Raw genomic sequence first — 21,734 nt, 5'->3', positions numbered from 1 at the left:
ATGCTGTATAAATAAAAGTTTTCAATGTGTAGACTATGTGATACACAAATGCAGGGAAAAAAATTCAACCCACCTGTCTCTACTTTGAGGGCCTTTAATACAAAAAACATTCATAGCGTGAAGGTAAAATTTCATTCAACAAAAATAAAGTTATTTTACATTAATAAATCAACTGAACCGGTCGAGGTCAGATGGGAACTTTTATCACATTTAGTTGAGTTTACATAAATTTCATCAAGAGACAATTTATAATGATGAATCAGTGTTGAAAGGTTTGGAAATTTAGCTTCAGCCATAGAAGAAAGATGGCATGAAGTTTAAGTGATCTGAGATCTTCCATTATCCTCGGGAAGACATCTAAATTCACAGCAACCACACTCAGTGGGAGAAGTCTTTCAGCTCCCAGAGGATTACACTGCACAAATGTCAGATATAAAAGGATGGGAAAACACACATGAGGCTGCAACACTTGACATTTACTATTGGCTGCGGTCGGTCTGCTGACTACGCTGTTGCTTAAATCATCTGACCTTTAAGAGTCCCGGTTTTTAAAAAGAGGAGCAGCTGTCCTTTTTTCAGAGTTTGTAAAAGCTGTGATCGACAGGTTTGACCCTTTCAACTGTTTGACGACTGCAGGTCATCTGTGCAACCACACGCTTTAAACTTTGTTGCAGACCTACGATTAATTTTCTTCTTAATCCCTAGGAATTCCTCTGCAACGCACTAAATATACCAAAATAACTAATGAAAAATAGACAGGGCGGGTATTTATGCATACTGTACATCTACATGCTCTTATCTAAAAATCTGACTTCCTCTACAAATACAACTCTCCCAGATACATCAATAATTTAAACTAAGTGCTCTTTTTACTTCTGTAAAGACTTAATTTGGGAAAGACATCACCCTCACATGGGGATTACAGTCTCTTCTGTACAGTCAGTATCACAAACTAAGAAAAGCAAGCAAAAGAAAACTGGAAAAATGAATTTGGACAGCTCTTTACTGGAGTCTACGTTTAAATCTACTTTTGCTTGATCCTGGTCACTTGGTCAGGAGAGACAGGTTCACTACTTAAAATGCACATAAATGCAAAAAAATACAGGAGACCAAGGCTTCATGCTGGGGTTTCACAATAACTGCGTATAAACATTTTGGGTACGATTTTGTTTTTTCTGCCAAAGTAACCCTAACGTGAAAACCTGATATCAGTAGGAATTAGTTAGTACTGGTTTACTCCATTGACATTGGACTACTACACTAAAAAGTATGGGCACTGACTTCATCACAGTCCTTGTATTTTAAACTGGTATGAAGCAAACTCTACAAAAAAGTTCAGTTTCTGCATCTTGATGACTTACTGGTTATTCATAACGGAGCTGCTTCCTGTCTGACATGAATACAAAACACTTCACCATCTTACAGACACACGCACCTTCTCCAGGGCCTGGAGCTGCTGTTTCTGTCTTTCATCCAGCGCTTGGCCCTGGCTCTGAAGGGCCTCCCTCTCTTCCTCCATCCGCACCACCTTGTCCTTCAGCCGGTTCCGCTCGTTGTCCAGGTCTCTGATGGCTGCTTCCTGGGTCATCTGGGTGGCCTGCAGACTGCTTATCTGACCTATGGCAGAGCAGAGACGAGAAGAATGCAAATATTCAAGTAATGCAATCGGCGTGTTGCTGGTTCTTATTGATGCTGCCAACACAGCCACAACGAGGTGCTGTCAAAGACTTTCCGTTTTGTGATTGTGCCATGGTTGACCCTGACTGATAGAAAGAAGGTCTACAACTCCCTGGGGCCTTTCTATGTGGAGCTTGCATGCTCTCACTTTGTCATTTGGGTTCTCTGGGTACTTCAGAGCTATACAGTTCTTCACTGAAAACCTCCTTGAGATTGCTTTGACCTCTAGGGGCTTGCTACATTCTCCAGTAGTTAGCAATGAAAATGCTCACATGCCCACAAAGACGATTAAACTATTCCCAGAGCAGTAGTGAAACTGTTAAAGTACAATGCAAAACAGGAAGTAAAAGTTGTGTTTTTTGACATGTGTTAGTTGCAGCAATAAGGGACAAATTCATTTTTTGAGTTTCACTAGAACTGGGAGAGTAAATGGCCAGTCTCTGCAGATTAGTTGCCATCTTCCCTGTGAACTACAGGTGATCGTGTCAAACTGCTTGCCATTAAAGCAATCACAAGGAATTTTTGTTGCAGCAATTTTTGTGACTGATTTCACCTGGCAGCAGCCAGCAACCAGTTTGGGAATAAACATTTTTGTTACCCAACTGGTGTTAGCCAGTTAGTAACTGATTGGTCTTTGTGATTGTGAGAGGCCTTATTCTAAATTAGCTGTAAGTATGGGTCTGAGTGTGAAAGGTTGTTTTTGTCACTATGCTAGCCCTGCAATGGATTAGTGACCCTGCCTCTCCCCCATGACAGCTGGAACAGGCTCAAGCCCCACTTTGGCCCTTAACTGGATAAGCTGTTAGGAAAATGTATGGATGAATGGACACCCAATGTGGCAAGAAAGGGTCCTTATCAAGCATCTGTATGCGAGCTGGGAGTGAAAATGTGCTGGACATTTTTGGACATACAAACTATAAATCTTAAACTCAAGACTACACATTTACTAATTGTTGAGGGATGGTAAGTTGACATTTGCTCACCACTCTGACATATTTATTTACCTCTTACAGCTATAACTTAAAAAAGACAAAAGGCACTTTAAAAGGCAAAAAGAACTCATGGTCATTTCTTTGCAAACAACCTTGAGAGGTCCTCTGATCTGTAGTGTGGTAAATGAGACTCCCATGGCTGCATTTACCAGCTGGATCTTATTTGTCTCTAACATGCAAACAGCTCCAGTGGAAAGTGATAAAACGCTCTCATTGGGTACAACGAACTCATTGGAGCTAATGGGCCGAGAATGACTCCGCGCCAAAGTGGCTGCGATTGCTCACACGTTTCAGACAGTAATGTTTATGCAATGTTGTTAACCAAAGCAGTGATGGAAATACATCATAAGATATTAGACCAGATTCTAACATACACCTATTTAGCCATTTACATGTGCACATAAACAGAAACAAACTGGGTGCTGTCGTCAGCAAGGCTTCTTCTAGCAGGCTCTGAGGGACCGGGAACACCATTAGCCCCGCTATACAGCAATATGCTATTAAAGTGTAACAGGCAACGATGTCTCAGACAAGATGAGGGGAGCTGTTAGTCGATATGTTTGATGTTTTTGCATGGAAAGCACAGAGTGCATCTTGAGTCTAATGCGGGTGCAAGAATTCGCAGGTCTCATGAAAAGAGAAAGGGAAGAGATTGTGGGTCTTACTGGCTTTGAGAAGTATTTCAGTTGCCTGCTGCTGAACTCGGTCTCTGGCTGCCTCTAGTTCACATTCAGCCTCCTTCTGACGGATTTCCACAATCTCCGAGTTCTGGGTCACCTCGTCCAGCTGCTTGGTTAAGTCCTAGAGGAGAGTCAAATCCACACAAGAAAGCTCTGTTAGGGTAGGTTAAGAAGAACAACAACCAACCTCTAACATCTTCACAGAAGGAAATAATAAAATTATAATTGAATTATATGATTATAATTATAATTATAAACCCCCAGTTTAAATGTCACTGATGAATAGACTGATGGTCTGTGCTGTCATACAACTCTTTTTGGTTTACTTTTCCTACTTTCAGACATTGCAGATGGTTGTTTCCAAACATCATTAAAGGCCAGCTGATAAATGCAGCTGTGATAAATACAGTTCTAAGCCTAAATATAGTATCTAAATGAGCTTGAATATTAAACCTAAATAACTAGCAGACCAGAGACATGACTTCAAATGGCATGACACATCTGACTTTTACTCAGTGAAACTGCAGTTCCTCTAATGGCCACTTGAGACCAGCTCCCAAGTCAATCCCCATAAACTCATATGTTAAAACTTCCCATTAAAAGCAGCATGTTTACAGCGTGGCACACAAACAGTTTTGGCCTCTACAGCTACTTTCCACCTTTAAAACAATTCTACAGAGGGGAAATATTTTTATCCAACTCCTTCATGTGTCAGTGGCCACTCTGACAAGTTTTAGAAAGTTGGAGCTGTATTTCTGATATTGGTGCATTTTGTAGGATTTTTAATTGAACTAGCTGACAAATAATATAGCCTGTCGTAAGCTACAGCCCACCCAAGATGCTTGTGGTTCAGTTTTGGGGACTGAAATTCTAGTATTTTGATTAGTGATAATGTTGAGTTTTTAATATTTAGAATGTCAAGTGGACGTCAACACCACGGGTATGACGATCTTTTACAAATGAAGACAGAATTATTAGGCACCGTATTATTATTTTTTGTTTTAAACAGAGCAAAGAATTCTTAACACAGGTTTTCTAAACATTCTGTTTTTATTTTGGACACTTAAAATATTTTACTTGGCACACAGAAACAAAATAATACCACATAAACCAAAAAGCGCCAGGGTTAAGACTGCTACTAGTCAATCTTATATCCGTTTTGCTAGATAACGGCCTGTAGCCGTTTGCTGTAGTTTTCGGCATGTCTTACACATGCCTTGATGGTCTGCGATGGTCTTCTGGCATGCGCCTTGGTCTTTGGTTCACCTCACAGATTTCCAGTTGGATTCAAGTCGGGGGGTTTTCGTTCACTTTGGTCGTCTAGAGGTAGTTCTTCACCAGGGGCAATGTGTGTATTGATTACATTGGAAGACAAAGCGATGACCCAGACCCAGTTTTGCTGCCAATTCTTTGAGGTTTTCTTTAGGATCTTCACATATCCTGTTTTTTTGATGATTATCCTTCAACCTTGGTGGGATTCCCAGATTCAGATGCACTGCAGCTTCCCTACAGCATAATACTCCCACCATGTTTCACCGAGCGCACTGTTTTTTGGGGTTGTACTTCCAAAAAACAGCTTCTTTGCTTCAAACATACGCAGTGTCTCTGTGGCAAAAAACTAGTTACATCTCATCTGGCCAAAGGACGTGTATGTCCAGTATGCATCATCTTTGTTCAGGTTTCCTTAGCATATTCAGTCTGACTGGAAAGTGTCTCTTCTTCTTGGGCTCTCTTTTTCTTGGTCTGCAACCTCACAGTCCATTTCAGTCTAAGGTTCTAGTGATTGTGAGATCAAAAGTCCTGACTTGGCTAATCATTCACTACTGTTTTTGGCATTTGTTCTGGAGTCTTTAGACACTTTTCTCAATAGTTTTCTTTCCAAAGTCTAAATTCTTTTCTTTCCTACCTCTGCCGGGCTTATTCTGTACACTGTAGCTCTCTTTGAATTTTTTGATGAAAGTTCTCATTCCAGTTCTTGACATTTGGAAACTCTGTGATAAGGTTTTAAATTCATCTCCTGCTTTGTAAGCATCAACAATTCTTTTTCTGTTGTCTAAACTGATTTCTTTTGTTTTTGGCATGATGCTTTCTCAAGTGGCAGCTCAAACTCCTGCTGAAGTTTTTGTACTGTGTGTAAACTGGAAGATGATGCTCAGTTTTAACTTGATTTTACAAGCTTTGAGCATTACAAAGTTAAAGCACATCACTACACAGCAGTGGCTTGTGTTTTTGCTCAATAGAAGGTCAGGTTATCAGGGGTTATGTTAAAAATCTGTTGCTCTGTTTCATTGTGGAGTAATTATTTTATCCTCACCTTTATATACAGTCAGTCAATCATGTGTGGTCACAAGTTCACCAACAAAACTTTAATATTGATTAAAAAAAGTCTGTGTTGTGCTCAAATATTTTGCATGTTTATTTTAGAAAAGGTAAGAAAAAGAATGAAGAGCAACTAAGAGTTTACAAAATAGTTTCTAGAGCTGTCCTAAGGAGCAATTCTTGGGCTCTGGACAGGTCAGGTTAATGACTAAAACATTGTTTGACAAAATTATCTTACTATCTATAAATTATTTTGATGGTGATAAAGTAATTTATAGATAATGTCTTTGTTATTTACAAGTTAAAAGCTCACTCATTACAAAGACTGCCACAAGGCTCACTAGCTGAACAGTATAAATACAGGAAGATTTCTTTTTTCACTCTCACTCAGTTTTTGGAATGATAGGATTGTTAGCCCAAGTCTAAACCTCAACATTCAAGACCTAAATATCTGGGCACATGCCCTTTAACGTCAGTGAGTAACTAAATGGAAAGAAACCTGAGCAAATGGAAATCCACCTGTTCTATATTTCATGAGCCGTTAAGGGTGTGTTAAGTACTATTATGAGGTAAGGTATGCTACTGAAGACAGACCTTTAAAATTACATGTTGCTTGGTCAATGCAAAAAGGTACGTGTAGTACATTCATATTTAAAGCAATGTAGAGGCTTTAAGAGGCACATCCGTATAGAAAAGTGAAATTCACCTTATGTTGTAATGCAATGCTGGGATGAAGTTAGCAGCCAGCAGTTGCAGCCAGTTTATCAAACTTACAGAAAGAACCATATTGGCAGAATATTAATAGTGAAGATTGAGACTGTAAATGCTGACTGGTGCTCAATTAATAGGAACTAGACTTCAGGGAGTGATTTGACGTGAGTGCGCACACACACACACACACACACACACACACACACACACACACACACACACACACTCACGCACACACAGTACAGTAGCTTTGTGATTTAGCACTCTGCAAGAACTCATGAGAGGCAATTTCACATCTTTCAATCCCATCAAACAGCCTCCCTCAAACTTAATTACCGCTGCTATGGCTAAGACAATGAAACCTCAGTATGATGAAAACCACTGAGGAGTCACACAAATTAGACCTGATATGTGTGAGTGGGTGAGACACTGTGTGTATGCTGATTTCCCTCAAGGAAAGTAGTTGCACTTTATGACCACTAGGTTTAGATAAGGCGGGATAAACACATTTTAACTTTAAGATTTGGGGGGTTACATATATTTTCTTTGTCTTACTTCTTCATACAGCATTCTGAGATACACTTACAGGAAAAATAAAGTGTTCAGTCCATCTGGGAACTACTGTAGCTAAGGTTAAGCTTGGAGCTCTGGTGGTAAAGATAAAGATTATGTTATTTCTATGAGTTTCTTTACTAGCAGTACAATGTATGACTATCTGTGAATGAGGCAAAGTAAAAGTGTGAATGTTTCAGAAACTGGGGCATTAAGTGGAGTCCTAATTTCTTCACAGGGCTGTTTCAAGACTCAGCTTTGGGTCTAAAATTGGAACTGGGATAGGGTGGGGTTAGACACAGCTGTTTAAATGCCAATGCACGATTCAGCCAGGCCAAATATGTTTGGTTTTGTGTCAGTGTAGGCAAAATCTCTACCGGCAACATTGTTAACAAATGCAGACCTTTTGATTATGGAAAGACAAAAGTGAAAATGAGGGTGTGTGGAATTTGTCAGACTGACTGCTGCTTCTCCATTAGTCAAGCATTGTGCCTCCTAGATGAGGAGTTTCAGACATCCTAGGGCAAACACAGGACATCCTGTTGAGATTATGTCTCACAGTGGGCTTGGACACTTCAGTATCCTATGCAGAAGGTGGCGGAGGGTAGCTACTGCCGATGAATGGACTTTCTGAGAAAGTTTGGATGTTTCTGCCAGTCCTGAAGCCTTCAAAGGTCTTTTTCAGGATCAAAGGATTTCTCTAGTTTTTGTCATAACCCCTATGGTTCTCAGACAGGTGGTGCCCTACACGTGACAATTTGTCTCACCTGCCATCCTCACTTTATATAGCTTGTTGTCTGTGAAGGTTCTCAGTCATCCAGGTCATCGTAGTCAAAGGAGTTTGCAAAGAAAAGCGTCTGGACTTCTGTGAGTTGCTTGAAGACGTTTCACCTCTCATCCGAGAAGCTTCTTCAGTTCTAAGGTCAAATGGCCGAGAGTCCCAGATTTAAACCCAGTGGGAGTATCCCCCCAAGGAGGGACAAAGGACCCCCTGGTGATCCTCTAATCACATGCGCCAAGGTGTGAAAGTGGGTGTGGGACCTAATCAGCCAGGGTTTCGGGTGAGCTCATTGTGAAACCTGGCCCCACCCTATCATGTGATTTCCTGAGGTCAGATGGCCCTTAAGATGCAGGTGGACTGCTGAGTCTTGTCCTGTGGAGGTGGCTCAGCAGTCCACCTGCATCTTAAGGATAAAGGTCACTCTTTCGAGGATGCCAATGTTCACATATTGGACAGAGAGGACAGATGGTTTGAAAGAGGAGTGAAAGAGGCCATCTATGTCCACTGTGAGCGACCATCTTTGAACAGAGGCGGTGGTTTACGACACCAACTGTCTGCCATCTATAATCCAGTTTTGAGTTCCCTCCCCAGACGCCTTAACGCCCACTCACATCCTGGGCCATCTGACCTCAGGAAATCACATGATAGGGTGGGGCCAGGTTTCACAATGAGCTCACCCGAAACCCTGGCTGATTAGGTCCCACACCCACTTTCACACCTTGGCGCATGTGATTAGAGGATCACCAGGGGGTCCTTTGTCCCTCCTTGGGGGGATACTCCCACTGGGTTTAAATCTGGGACTCTCGGCCATTTGACCTTAGAACTGAAGAAGCTTCTCGGATGAGAGGTGAAACGTCTTCAAGCAACTCACAGAAGTCCAGACGCTTTTCTTTGCAAACTCCTTTGACTATATAGCTTGTTGTTGCAGATCCAGGTTACTGAATCTTAGAACTAATATTTTCTACTGTTCAACACCACTTTGATTTAAAGCACCCTCCTTCAAGTATCTACCTCACAGAACGCAGTACGCAGCTAGTTTAATTAAGCCAGTTTGCCTGACCTGTCAGTTTTGTTGTACAAGCTTTAACCAATAAAATAAAATGACTCTTTTATACAGAGCTTTTAATGAAAACCAGTATCGTGTTATTTTATCTCTTATTTCCTTCAGATTTTCTTCATCGTTCTAAGCCAATTTGTTCCCACAATAGAAGTAAATGTAGAAAAAAATATTGTAGTTTTTAGCAAATCCAGTTAACATAACAACAAATTTGTTGAGGTGTCTTTGTAGTGGCTGAGACACAGCGCCCATCAATGCACTGTGTGAGAGAAATAAGACTTGCCTATATACTAATGCTAACTTTTGGTTAAGACTGAGTGGAAGGTCGGTGGTTGTTAAGGTTTGGGTAAAAGGCAAGTGAAAGCATAACTGTCCCTTCGAATGTAGTGTACACCTGTGTTTGTGTGAATGAGGCTGGCAGATGGAGGTGAAAACGCTTTAATTAACGGTATCTCTGTTGAATTATCTGAGTTAACAGAAGAATCTCATTGTTATGACATTCACTGATCACCTTTGATTCACTTCTAATCCCCTTTAAACCTCAACAAAAACACCCACACGCACACATGTGAGTTCTTCTCATGTACTGCCTCACCTCTGTCAATCCTCCTGATTGGGCCTGGCTGATTCCTGCATTTTCATTTAAATACAAAAAGGGACCCAAACATAGTGCTTTAGGTGATTTATTGTTTTATCTCACTAAAAGCTCCCACAGACTTAGTCCAGATAGGCTCTACCTGAAGTGAAATATTTAGTCCAAAGTCAGTGACAGCAGCAATTTAACACAGCGTCAGTGGAGTATTTCACTTGGGGGACAATTTGTAATTTTTTGGCATGCATATTCCTGCAGAAGCTTGTGAACACTGAGCCATTAATTACGTCTGTCTCAGTTACTCTGAGCGATCATTTGCTTGCATTTCTCTGGAGATTTGCCTACTAAATCATAAGCTAAAGGAGGGTGGCAGAACAGTGAAGCAGACGCTGCAGCATCCTGACACCAACCGCAAGTGTCTCACACTGGTGTTAAGTCGATATTTGATGATACGGTTTCTCCACATGGCGTATGTGCCAGTACAGTAATTATGCCTCCGGAGACTTGGGAACATTTTGATTTAGTGCAGCATTTTAATTTTCAAGAGTTAAATTAATTTTGTGAAGGGTCTAAAAATGTGCCTCTATTTGAAAGCGCAAATGCTAGCGACTGTATAGGTATGCACAGTGACGAGATGCAAGAGGTGTAAATCAAACCTGTGTTGCGAGCTTGTTAAGGTTAAATTAAAATCTACTATTATCCAACAATGAGCTCACAGCAGGAGGTGAAGGATTAAAAGATCTGTTCAGATACCGAGGCTGCTATTAAGAGATTATTATGATATTACTTTTACAACTCAATAACATTTCAGCTCCACAAAAGACAAAACAAGCAAAGGATCAAATAGTTTCCATCCTCTGATATTCGTTTTACCTTCTTACATCAGGTATCAAGCACTCTGCTTGTCGTTTCTTTATCTGGGTTATAGTTAATTGCTCTGATAGCTAAAATTATTAACTCCACAGCCACCGCTGACCTTGATCCTAATTTCAGCATCACCAAGGAGGAGAGATCCCTTCCTGTCTTTGTCTGCAATCAGTGATAATTCCACATAAACTTCAGAGCGAGTCATAAAAACAAAACAGACCTACTTAGCCAATCCTCCCTGGAGCACATGTCAGCTTTATTTTCAACGGCGAAGATAATCACGGGCGTCGTCGCTAAAGATCTTACAGAAGTCAGACACTAGAAAATAAAAAAATAATGATCTACTTGGGAAACAAACACAGCGCTGCTATTTTTGCTGTCATACCAAATAGAGGCTTAGTGCGCTGGATATTTTGGGTGATTTGTAACAAATATAAAAAAAGTTTTTGGCAATCCAAAAATCCAAAAGGAAGATAACCAATATTGCTTTAATCAGTTCTGTTAACTGGGGGTTTTATTTGCTCAGGCATAATGGATACATTTTGCTTATCAAATCATCAAATAATAGGAAATAGCTTGAATTCCTCTTTTTAAAAAAATTTAAAATCATCTTTAGCAGCAATAACTTGTAGGGTTTGTCATCGTGGAGGAATTTTGGCCCACTCTTCTTTCTTTACAATGTTGCTTCAGTTCATCGAGGTTTGTGGTCCCACCACGGCATTTAAGTCAGACGACTGGACTTTGAATAGGTCGTTCTTTTCTTTTTCAGCCATTCTGTTCTAGATTTGCTGCTGTGCTTCATTGTTACTTTAGTATACAGAGGAGTTACCTTTGAGTCACTGAGTTCATGATCAACTCGGTGAGTCAAAAGAACCCAGGTACTTTGGCTGCAAAACAAGCCCAAATCATCACCAGTGCACCGCCGTGCTTGACAGTTATTTGTACTGATATGCTGTGTGTGGGTTTCACCAAACACGGCACTGTGTATTATGGCCAAGCATCTCCACACTGGGCGTGTCTGTTCGAAGGACACCGTTTTAAAAGTCTTGTGGTTTGTTTAGATGAGACTTTGTAACCCTAAGACACGCGGCCTTATTCTCTAGAGAGAAGCGGCAACACTTCAGTCTTTTTCTAATTGTACTGTCATGAACTTAACAAGCTAACTGAAGCCTGTAGCATCTCAAGTTTTGCTTTTATTGAGAGGCTCACATTTGCTGATGATCAAGTTAATCAAGTGGATTTGATTAGCAGCACCTGGATGCTACTTACTTTCTAACACCCTGTGGAAGCAGTAAGGGTGTACCCAGATTTTCATAGGGTTACACAGATACATGTGAAACTGTGAAAACAACTTTCCTTTCACATGAATGAGTGTATATACATTGTATGTTAGTGTTGTAGAGAAAAGGAAAAATGCTGGTTACCTGATATTTCCAGTTATGTTCTTCACAAAATAGCTATGAACTTACCAAGGAGACACTGCTAACTGCAAACCAACAGCTATAACATTTACTGCTGTACTACTACATGTAGTGCAGACATCAGTGCAAGTATTGTTAACATTAGCGTCGGAGTCACTCTGTCATCTATGTAGTGACAACATTTATAAATCAGTTGGGCAGCGCTCCTGGGTTTGAACCTGTTTGTCTTTCTGTGATATTGTACATCCTGAGTGTTACAACCTGACCCATAAGCTGCTACGCAAAAAAACTGACAACACAGTTTATAAAAACCTTTAATTATTTCACTTGATAAATATTAATAAAAGTTCAAATTTATGGAAAAGTGTTAATACTAAAGCCAGGAGAGTACAAAGTCTAACAGAAAGTGCTTTGAGTCACAGCCATAATTAGCAGCTAATGTAAATCTTATAGCAGAATAAGTCTATTTGAAAGCTTTTGTTTTGGAACTAGCATGTAGCTAAAAGACCTAGCAACTTAGCATATAGCTAAAATGTAACCCAAACCTAACCCAACTGTTAAGTGGCTTGCTGCCAAACTGGTGGATGCTGAAAGGTTAAGTCCATACAGACCCCACTGAAAGGCTAGCATGAGCTGCAAATGGGGAGTAAAACTGAATCCATTAACCTTACATCCATTAACCTAAGACACGCAGTGATTCTAAAGTGGCTGTAGGTATACGTGAATATCTGTCTGTGCTAGCCCTGTGATAGACTTTCACAGGAAGCCTTACATACAACATGCACACCAATACAACTGCAACAGGCCAGTATTGGCTTGTAACATAGCCGATAATATTGTCCATCATATGTTGGTTAGACATCAGTGGGTAGAGAGACAGCAGTGTGCAGGAAGGCCCTGCTCATATGTCTGCTTAAACTGTCCTAGAATATATTTAATGATACAGAAACAGCAAACCGTTTTAGAGTAATGGGACAAATTACTTGTAGACTGTACAGTTAAGCATCATTTGCTCTCAGTACACAGGTAGGCTGTGGAAACGCACCGCACTGTTTTTAATCATTTATTGTTCACCAGCTTCGACATTTTTGATCTGCTCCTCCTCTAAATTACAGAGAGAAGACGAGCAGGGACTCAAAGTTTAAATACAATCTTACTGACATGTCATCATCCTAATGACTTAATCTGAATCAGAATCAGAATACTTCAATAATCCCTAAGGAAATTATGTGGGTTACAGTTGCTCCATGACAATAACGGTAACAGACTGAACTAATTAAATAATACAGTATATTATAAAGTTTACAATATATGAGAAATAGTTCTAATATATACAAATAGCTCAATTATGAATACCGAGAATATTACAGAGGTGAAATGTATATGATTGACTGAACAACCTGAACTAGCAACCAACCTGAAGCGTTAATTTGGAGAATGCTTCCATTTGCCTTATCAACTAAATGTTTTAACAAACACTCTCCTTTAAGGCACCTGCACACTGCATGATCCGAGGAATCTTATAAGTTCACTGCATGACACTATGCAACATGGATCTAATAAACTCAGGCAGGACATCAAGTTTGATGATATTCGTTTACCTACAGAATCAGGAACCGCTCTGCAGTTTCTCTCCATGCTACCATCACTCTTACATCCTAGTCCAGACCTCTTACGACATCTAGCTGAACCATTTTACCTGTGTGGTATAGGTTCACTGTTTTTGATCAAGACACAACGCAACCATCCTTCTTTAAAGACAGCCCAGCATGGCACAGTATATACCGTATGCTATAGTTGCAGAGGAACAGCAGCTAGTCTGGGAACCCCTGAATGACATCCTCACCCACTTTAAAGCGAGCCTCCTGTTAGGATCCCTGGGTCTGTTCCCAGTGTTTGTGTTTTTTTGGACATTTGAATCTATGTGCTCATCATCTTATGTGAGCATTCATTTAAAATAATCAAGCTGAAGTCCCTAAAACAGTGAGAGCCACTATTATTTGACCCATTAATATAAAAATACTAAGAAATATCACTTTTGATGTCTATGAACGTTAAATTAAGGCTCAGGTTGGACAGCTTGATGAACATCTACTCGTCATAATTTAATCTATAAAGTGACTATCCATAATAAAGGAACACATTTTATTGAATTTCTTCACACAGACTTTGTTCCCTGTTTTAATTTATATCTATCTTTGATTACAGGCACAAAATCTTTGCAAGCTGTTTATAGAAAGAGACATCAGCTCACTTAAAACTACAGAATTTTCAGCTACTTCACCTCCGTCCACCTTCTGTTGACTCATTTTTGGATGAGCAGGTGAGGGTTCACACTCACTTTGATGGTGCTCTCTGCAGTGTTAAGTGACGACTGCAGCTTGTAGGACCTCTCCCGGTTTTCCCGAGCCTCGTCCGACACCCTGGCCAGCTCGGCCCTCAGTTTTCCGAGGGTTTTCTGCAGCGCCGCCTCCTGAGTCTGAAACTCCCGTCGCAGCTCGGCCTCAGTGCGTTTCCACGCCAAGAGGTTGTCGGCGGTAAGCTGCTGGGTTCTCTTCATGGCCTCCAGCTCGCGCTCATAAAAGGCCTGAGCCTGGGAACAAACGGAGACTTGTGAAAGTGTTCACCACTGCGGAAAAGATTTAAGCCAAAAACATGAAGGGTGTAAAACTAATTAATAAGCCTCAGTTTTCTCTCTTTAATGACAATGTGAATTTTATATTGAAAGGTCTAAAAACATTTAAAGCTGGAGCCAAAATAACTTTCCTGACAGTGTTTACTGCCGACGAGGATGCTTTTTTTATTGAATTACTAGCATCTAAATGCAGTCCTTAAGTGCTGCTATGGCTTTTCCTGTACACAGATCTGCAGATAACAGCCTTCACTTTCAGCAGCGTCAACACTATAGTGCCAGGAAATTAAATTTTCAGGCCTCTTTTTAACTATTACTAATCCAAGGACATTTAGCACAGCCTGGAGTGAATGGATTCTGGAAATGCCAGATGAGACACTGAGTGTGCAAACCTTTTAAATCTGCTTGAATCCTCTTGAATCCTTATTTTATTTAGGCTTATTTTTAAAAGATCGCACCTTTCAGTCTGGACTCAGTATTAGGTTTTTGGATTGGCTCTAGACAGAATTAGACTGTAGCAGTAGTGAGAGCAGGGAAGGAGAGTACACCCACACTTTCCTGAAAACATTAAATAAATAGAGTAAATAACAATGGACTTAGAGTCTTAGAACATAGTGGTACCAGCTCTCCATCTACTGCAGGTTCTGGTTAGAGTTGACCCACTAACTTGGATCTCCAAAGCAAAACAAACACTACTGTATATTGTCCCTAGCAGCAGTTGAAGTCTGGAGGAGCGATACGAGGTGACTGAATGGCATCAAGGACAAGACGAGTGGGAACATTTAACCACATGTGAACAGTTTGGGAAGGGCGGACAATCACAAAGGAGAGCAACAAAACTGGAAGTAAAAACAAAACAAAACACACGGGTGGGGGGGACTAACACAGAAGGCATGTGAATAAAATATCCATATAATGCCTAATAAATGATTTATTAACTCATATTTGGTTACCATTTTGTTTACCAATTATTAATGATGGTAATTATTTTTAATGCATTGTACCTTGCTGAGTTTGGCCTCGTACTCCTCCACCAGTCTCTTCTTGTCCTGTTTCAGCTCCTCCACCCGCTCCGTCAGAGAATCAACCTGCAGCAGAAACGTCCAACACGGAGACACAAGGAAACACCACATTTCAAGTTAAGAGTCAGTTTAAAAAAAAAAAATTAAGCAACCAGAAGTCTCTGTTACTTTTGCTGTAGAGAGACAAAACATTATAAAATGCATGTAGTCTAACTACATGCATCTACTAATGCTAAAATGTTGTCTAAGGAAAGGTAAGGTAGCACAAACAGTTGGAAACTTGGTAATTATCGCTGTCCCACTTTCTTTCTTCTTCCCTGTAGTGGTTTAGAGTTTGATGCTTTGGCTTTCAAGAGCTGCTCTACTTTTGCAGAAGCAAGTGTGTTACCTCGGCTTTATGGAGCTGTACCAGTTTCTCCTGGTCTTTGCTGTAGTTTGCGTTCTGGCTCTGGTGGCTGCGAAGAAGCTCCTGGATTTCCTGTCTGTGCTCAGCCTTGAGCTCTTCAAGCGCGGCCCTCTTCTCCTGCTCGAACTGGGCCTGCGCCTGGCTGAATGTACGCAGCTTCTCCTCAAAGGACCGTCGCATCTCCTCCACCTCCCTCGACATGGACACCACACGCTGCGTGTGCTGCCAAAGGAGACGGGAATGAAAGGCTGAGCTAACAGGGGAATTGATTTATGGGTTTTGTAGGCTTCTTACAGAGCGCGTGACTTTTCAAAAGGTCCAAGCCAGGTGGTGGTGTACTGGCTTGGGGGATTTTGACCTTCTGGCTGCCGACCTGGCTGCTCTAAATTAGCAGTAAAAAGCAGCAGACTAAACAGAAACAAAGTGTGTGAGCAGAAAACACTCTGAAGGTCATTCAGAGTGAAAAATGTAATCTAGTATTGACATAGGAGGTTATCATTCTGACAACGCCTCAATCCATTGATATTGTATGTTATATTGATTAGCAGAAAAAGTGGTCTCTAAGGTACCTGATCAGAAAAACACTTAACATTTTACCATAAAATCTTTAAGGCACATAACAACCATCTGTCAGGGGAAGATTTACTAATACGTTTTCATACCTTTCATTTATTTTGACTGCATTTCATTCTCTAAAGTAGCTAATTACACAATCAGCACCAACTAGCTATTAGCTATAAATTTTATAGTCTCAAAAGGTGCAGAAGTGGCATATCAGCTGAGATAAAAGTAGGAGACACCCATGACTGACAGCTTAGACAGTTATCAGGTAAAAAAACACTCAGGGGTAATAACACAAGCACAAACACAGACACACATCTGCATATTTGCCATCAGTACGGTGGCTCATTCTGCTGCACTGTCACCTCACAGCAAGTGGCTTCCTGGTTCAAATCGTTTCTCCAGGAGACCTGGCTTCTCCTGCCATCAAAACATGCTAGGATAATGCTCCCCTCGCTGTGCCCTTGACCAGAATAAGGCCTAACAGGTACCCACCGCTGCTAATAATGAGTATGGGTTAAAATGCGGAGACTGCAGCCTTTGGGTGTTTGCATTTTAATTCTTTGAGCATCACTCTAATTCAGGGATGTAACTTTAGTTAATGGGCTAGATCAGTAAAACCACTGCATAATAACATGTGGTGAAATATCCATTTCCAAAACACATGATGAACATCCTCAGATAATTTTAACAGTATGTCTTATTGCATATGTGCTGTAAATAAGTGGATCTAGAAAAAGCAAAAGTAACTTTCACTTTGTTCTGGAGGTAGTTCAATGTCTGTTTTGGGTTGTTGTGTTGGAAAAGTGATGACCCAGGCCTGTTTTGCTGCCTTTTAAAAACCTGACATATCCTTCTTTATTCACAAGTCCATCCACCTTGACGAGATTCCCAGATCCAGATGTACTGAAGCTTCCCCACGGCATGATACTCCTGCCACATTGTTCTAACTCTAGCCCTCATTAGCCATTGGTCTGGAGTCTTTACACATATAGGTAGTTTTCTTTCCTTCCAAGCTTGTTCTATATTTATGTTTCTCTGATTTTGTGGATGATACTTCTCGATCCACTACTTGACACTTGGAAATGCTGTGACAACTTTGTATATCCATATCCTGCCTTGTGAGTATCAAGAACTCTGTATCTCTGTGTAACTCTCTCTGTAACTCTGTCTGTACAAGTATCAGTCCATTTACCAAACAGTCAAGATGTCCAGGGTGGTCTACACTGAGGGAAACATGTTGTGAGATGATGTATATTGTACTGATAACTGTCCCTACAAGTGTCTTACTATTCAAAGCCATCCAGTGAGCTCGACCAGATGCTTTGTTGGCCTGGTTCAGGCCCCCAGGCTGCTTTGTTTGACACCCCTGCTCTAAATCATAAATTCCTGCATCTAGTCAATTTTTCTTCATTCTTGCCTTTGCATCTTTTTATCAGAGAGCTGCACACACTCCATAAATCTATATAATGATGTTCATTTGGTCAGCTATTGTTAGAGATTAGTTACACGCTTCACTGTCCTCCCAGGTCATATACAAGCATATACATACATGGGGATGATTTCATACACACTGGCTCACTCATAAACTTATAAACAACAAAGCAGAGGCAATTTACAGCATAGCATTAAGAGAGGTACGCCTCTCCTACTTACAAGAGGTGGGGAAAAAAAACTAATTTAAATTTAGTCTCTTTATGTGTCTTAGCAGGACTGGATTGTTATTGGATATCGAAGAAACTAGATGTGATTGCATCCGAGAGGCTGCGAGATCCAGCTGTTCAATACATCCTGCATTTGACTTGCAATCCAGGCAGATGTGAAGAAGGTGAATGCATGTGTCTCTCTAAGACTTCAATGCAATGTTTACCTCTCCCAGCTGTTATTGTGTCTGGTCTGTCTATTGTTACTGTAATTCTAACAGGCAGATCTACTTTGGAATACTACCAGAATAACACCAGTTGTTCCTTGAGTTTAATTAACAGAACAGACATTGCCAGCTTCTGAATCTGAACATGAAGGACTGTAGAAAAGGCACACTGAGTGCTTACAGCATGTCGGTGATCTCTGGTCATTGTAATCATCTGTTTTTATATTTTAGTTGCAAGCCTCTATTTAAGGCTTCGTCCAAAAAAGTTGGCACTAATACGTCTGTATTTTTACTCAAATAACTGTATATAAAAGATGGATGCACCGTGCACCCACTGTGGCATCACCCACTGGTTATTGAGGTCCTGCTGTGATCCCTTGAGATGAATCTTTTTGCCCTCACCATCTTGGTGTTTTAAAATGGGAGATATTAGGCAGGGCTTTGAGAACTGAGAAACATTGTATATACCTGAGCTGCAGCAAACCCTACCTTCCTTTTTTGACTGTGATGAGGATCCTAATTTAGAAAATGAATTTCATGTTTCATTCATCTAGTGAGACCATAAACTCAGGTCATAGATTGAGTAAGCTGAGGGCTGTTTTTCCATCAACTCAACTTCTGCCCATTGCACGACATTACAAAGAAAGCTGGTTCTGGACACTAAGCTACATCTAAGAGTATTTTTATTTTGTAGTATTGCTGCCTTCACTAAAGTAAAGAATCTAAATCCTTCCTCTGCTGCTTTCCATGTATTTTCGTATATTAAGGCTTAAGGCATCGACAAGAGCCTGAAAATTGTGCCTCCTATTTCCTAGGCTAATATTCAAAGCTGCATTTTCTGATTTCCCCCATGCGCTTCGCTCTGATGGGTTCTTGGCCTTTCCTGTGGCAACACATTCAAAGGTTAGACCAAGCCAAGTTCTCTCTTTTATGTCTCTCCCTCTCTCTGATCCAACTTTTCCTTTGTCCCACCATGAGCACAACTCCTCTTTTAACCAGATGACCCAGGCCTCCTCGCTTCCTGTTTCTCTGCAAGGCCCTGCTCACATCTTAGTAAAATCAAAAATGGAGTTATAGTGGGCCAAATCATTCTTAATAAATCATCATCTCACTTTCTTGTGGGAGAGTTTCTTCTGGTTGACTTGTTTTAAAGAAACCTACTAAATCTGAAAATTTGTTAAGTGATGGCATTACACTGGTGTTTCCAGGTAAACAGAGCTCATTCTAGTCATCATGTAGCTGGATTAACTCGTGGATGTGACTAAAGTTAAAAATGTATTAAATAATATCTGGACTCTATTTACAAAATCCTTGAAAAAAGAGGTGAAAATGAGCCCTGAAGGAACCCTGACCGCTCACAGCAATCTGAGGCAGTTGATGCAGACAAAGAGAGACTCTTCACTTCACAGCAGGACAGAGAAACAGACTTAATAGCGATTACCTGCAGCTGTGAGTGCAGACACAGGTGCCTCTTGCCTCCGGCACACACAGACATCACATCACTCCTCCATTTACCTGAGCTTCAGTGCAGAGCTGCATGTCTTCCACCCTCTGACGGTAGCTCTCGAACTCGGCCAGTGCCTGCCTCTTCATCCTCTCGTGGAGTTCCATTGACTCCTCCAGAGACTGGATCCGCTTCTTCAGGTCCATCTCATCGCTGATCTTGCTCTTGTACTGGGACAAACATGTAAAGTTCAGTGAAGAGCTCGCTATCATCCAAATCTAGCATTTTAATGACAGCATGTGCAGAAATGCTTACTCTGTGATTGACAAGACACAATATGTCGTGCACTTCATATCCTCCAAAACTTGATCATTTTGAGATATTATAGGACATAAAATGCATGCAAACACCAGTAAATAAACATCCTGGATTTCAGCTTTAATTAAAATTACTTTAAAAGATTGGCTGATGTGCACAGAATTTAAATTAGGCTTTGATTTTCCTCATTATGACAACAAATGAAAGTGAAAATTAAAAGATTAAATAGGTACATCCAATTCAGCTAAATTAATTAAACTTGCATTCAAAGCACACCAGTAAACACTGCCTCCAGGGAAACTTAATAGAGGAGCAGAGCGAGGCGATGTCTGCGTATTCAAGTGTAGCTGATCGAGGTTGGTCACATTACTCACAGAGAAGCAAGGCATTGTCATCAAGAGTAATGACGTGACATATAGACCTAAATAATTAATATTCATGTGATTCATAATTGATGACTTCATTTTAAATGTGGTCTGAGCTCACCGGTGATCGCAGTGCAGCGATCCTGATGTATTTTAGCGACATCATCAGCTGTATGCGACTTTATAATGATGTCCGTTTTCTTCTTAACCTCTTCCTGTTTTATTTTGAAATCTATTATATAGTTGATTTCAGTACATCTTCAGCCTTTTGTCCACCTATTATTATTACTGTTATTATTGTTATTATATTTATTATATCATTGCGTCTAATTTTATTACACTAAATTTCATTTTTAATTGCTGTAACAAAGGAATTTCCCACCTTTTATGATAAATAAAGTAGATCTTATCTTAATGTTATCTTCTAGGTCAAAATGATCCAAGGCCTCTGAGAACAGCTTCTCTTTACACCTGTGATGCATCTCTATTATCTAAATTTGGAAAATAGGCTTTGCTTACATAATATTCATCCTCCTCCTTTTATATTACCAGTAAAGAAACTGTTTCAGATGTAGACATTTAGATTCAGTACGAATTCGACCTGGGTGGCATTACATTATATCAGCACATTTAGATATCTTGGTTCTCCTGGATACTGAGTGCTTGCTACAATACATGTCTCAGCAGTGGTCCTGAGACTTCTGAAACTCCTTTCTGCATGGGTGAACCTGGTCTAACGAGATTCCCACAACGCCGTCTTCTCTCTTTTATTTTATCTGCATTCCTCAAGTCTGCATGTTACTAAAAAGTCAAACACTGTGTTAGATCCCAGTTACCCCTGTACAGGAGGTCTGGACTGGCTTTTTTTTTTAAAGGTTCAGAGTTTCTGATCCTATGAGTATACAATAGTGGGTTATTCAGACACTATCTTAAACCATTGGCAAGGACACTCCTAGATCGAATAGCCTGATATCTTGTGAGCTTCTCGCCTGTATTTGTAAAGTCTTTGTGCTCCTAAAAGACACAGCGCAAAGTATTTTTCTCCAGTGTCTCCTTTAATGCTCAAATATTTACCCTGTTACAATGTTTGGTTCCAAATAGATATTCAGTTACATGAATGGCCCTGTATAAATTCACTAATTACCCGCTGTAATGAATCTATTCATCGATTTACTTACCAACTTCTGCATCTGGCTATTAATATTTCAGTACATACACATAAATAGGCATGAAAGTTACTTTCTTGGTTCATGAATAAACTTAATATGAATTGACAACACTGTAACATTTGATATATCAGCAGTTTTGCTCTTAAACCACTTCCTTGTGTTGTGGACAGGAACAAAAGCTCCCCGACATGTCGTGAAAACAGCACAAAACATTGTTGGCACAGAGCTGCCATCTTTAAAACATCTCTAGATCACTGGCTGTGTGAAGAGGACCAAGCAAATCATCAAAGACATTGCA

At 40.4% G+C, this 21,734-nt stretch overlaps 1 protein-coding gene across 3 annotated transcripts in view; it reads right to left on the bottom strand.

Annotated features, from left to right (window-relative positions):
* Positions 1 to 21,734, bottom strand: part of fam184ab (family with sequence similarity 184 member Ab) — a 193,518-nt gene that overhangs the window by 101,190 nt on the left and 70,594 nt on the right. For all 3 annotated transcript variants that reach the window (XM_019346150.2, XM_019346152.2, XM_019346153.2), the window contains exons 3-8: positions 19,656 to 19,814; positions 15,692 to 15,931; positions 15,286 to 15,369; positions 13,991 to 14,242; positions 3,335 to 3,470; positions 1,436 to 1,617 (exon numbers count right to left, since the gene is read on the bottom strand). In XM_019346150.2, coding sequence (XP_019201695.1) covers positions 1,436 to 1,617; positions 3,335 to 3,470; positions 13,991 to 14,242; positions 15,286 to 15,369; positions 15,692 to 15,931; positions 19,656 to 19,814 — 1,053 coding nt within the window. The remainder of the gene's footprint in view (positions 1 to 1,435; positions 1,618 to 3,334; positions 3,471 to 13,990; positions 14,243 to 15,285; positions 15,370 to 15,691; positions 15,932 to 19,655; positions 19,815 to 21,734) is intronic.

Source organism: Oreochromis niloticus, linkage group LG15 (assembly GCF_001858045.2).
Source record: "Oreochromis niloticus isolate F11D_XX linkage group LG15, O_niloticus_UMD_NMBU, whole genome shotgun sequence".
Taxonomy (NCBI): Eukaryota; Metazoa; Chordata; class Actinopteri; order Cichliformes; family Cichlidae; genus Oreochromis; species Oreochromis niloticus.
This window is presented reverse-complemented; position numbering and strand designations above follow the sequence as displayed.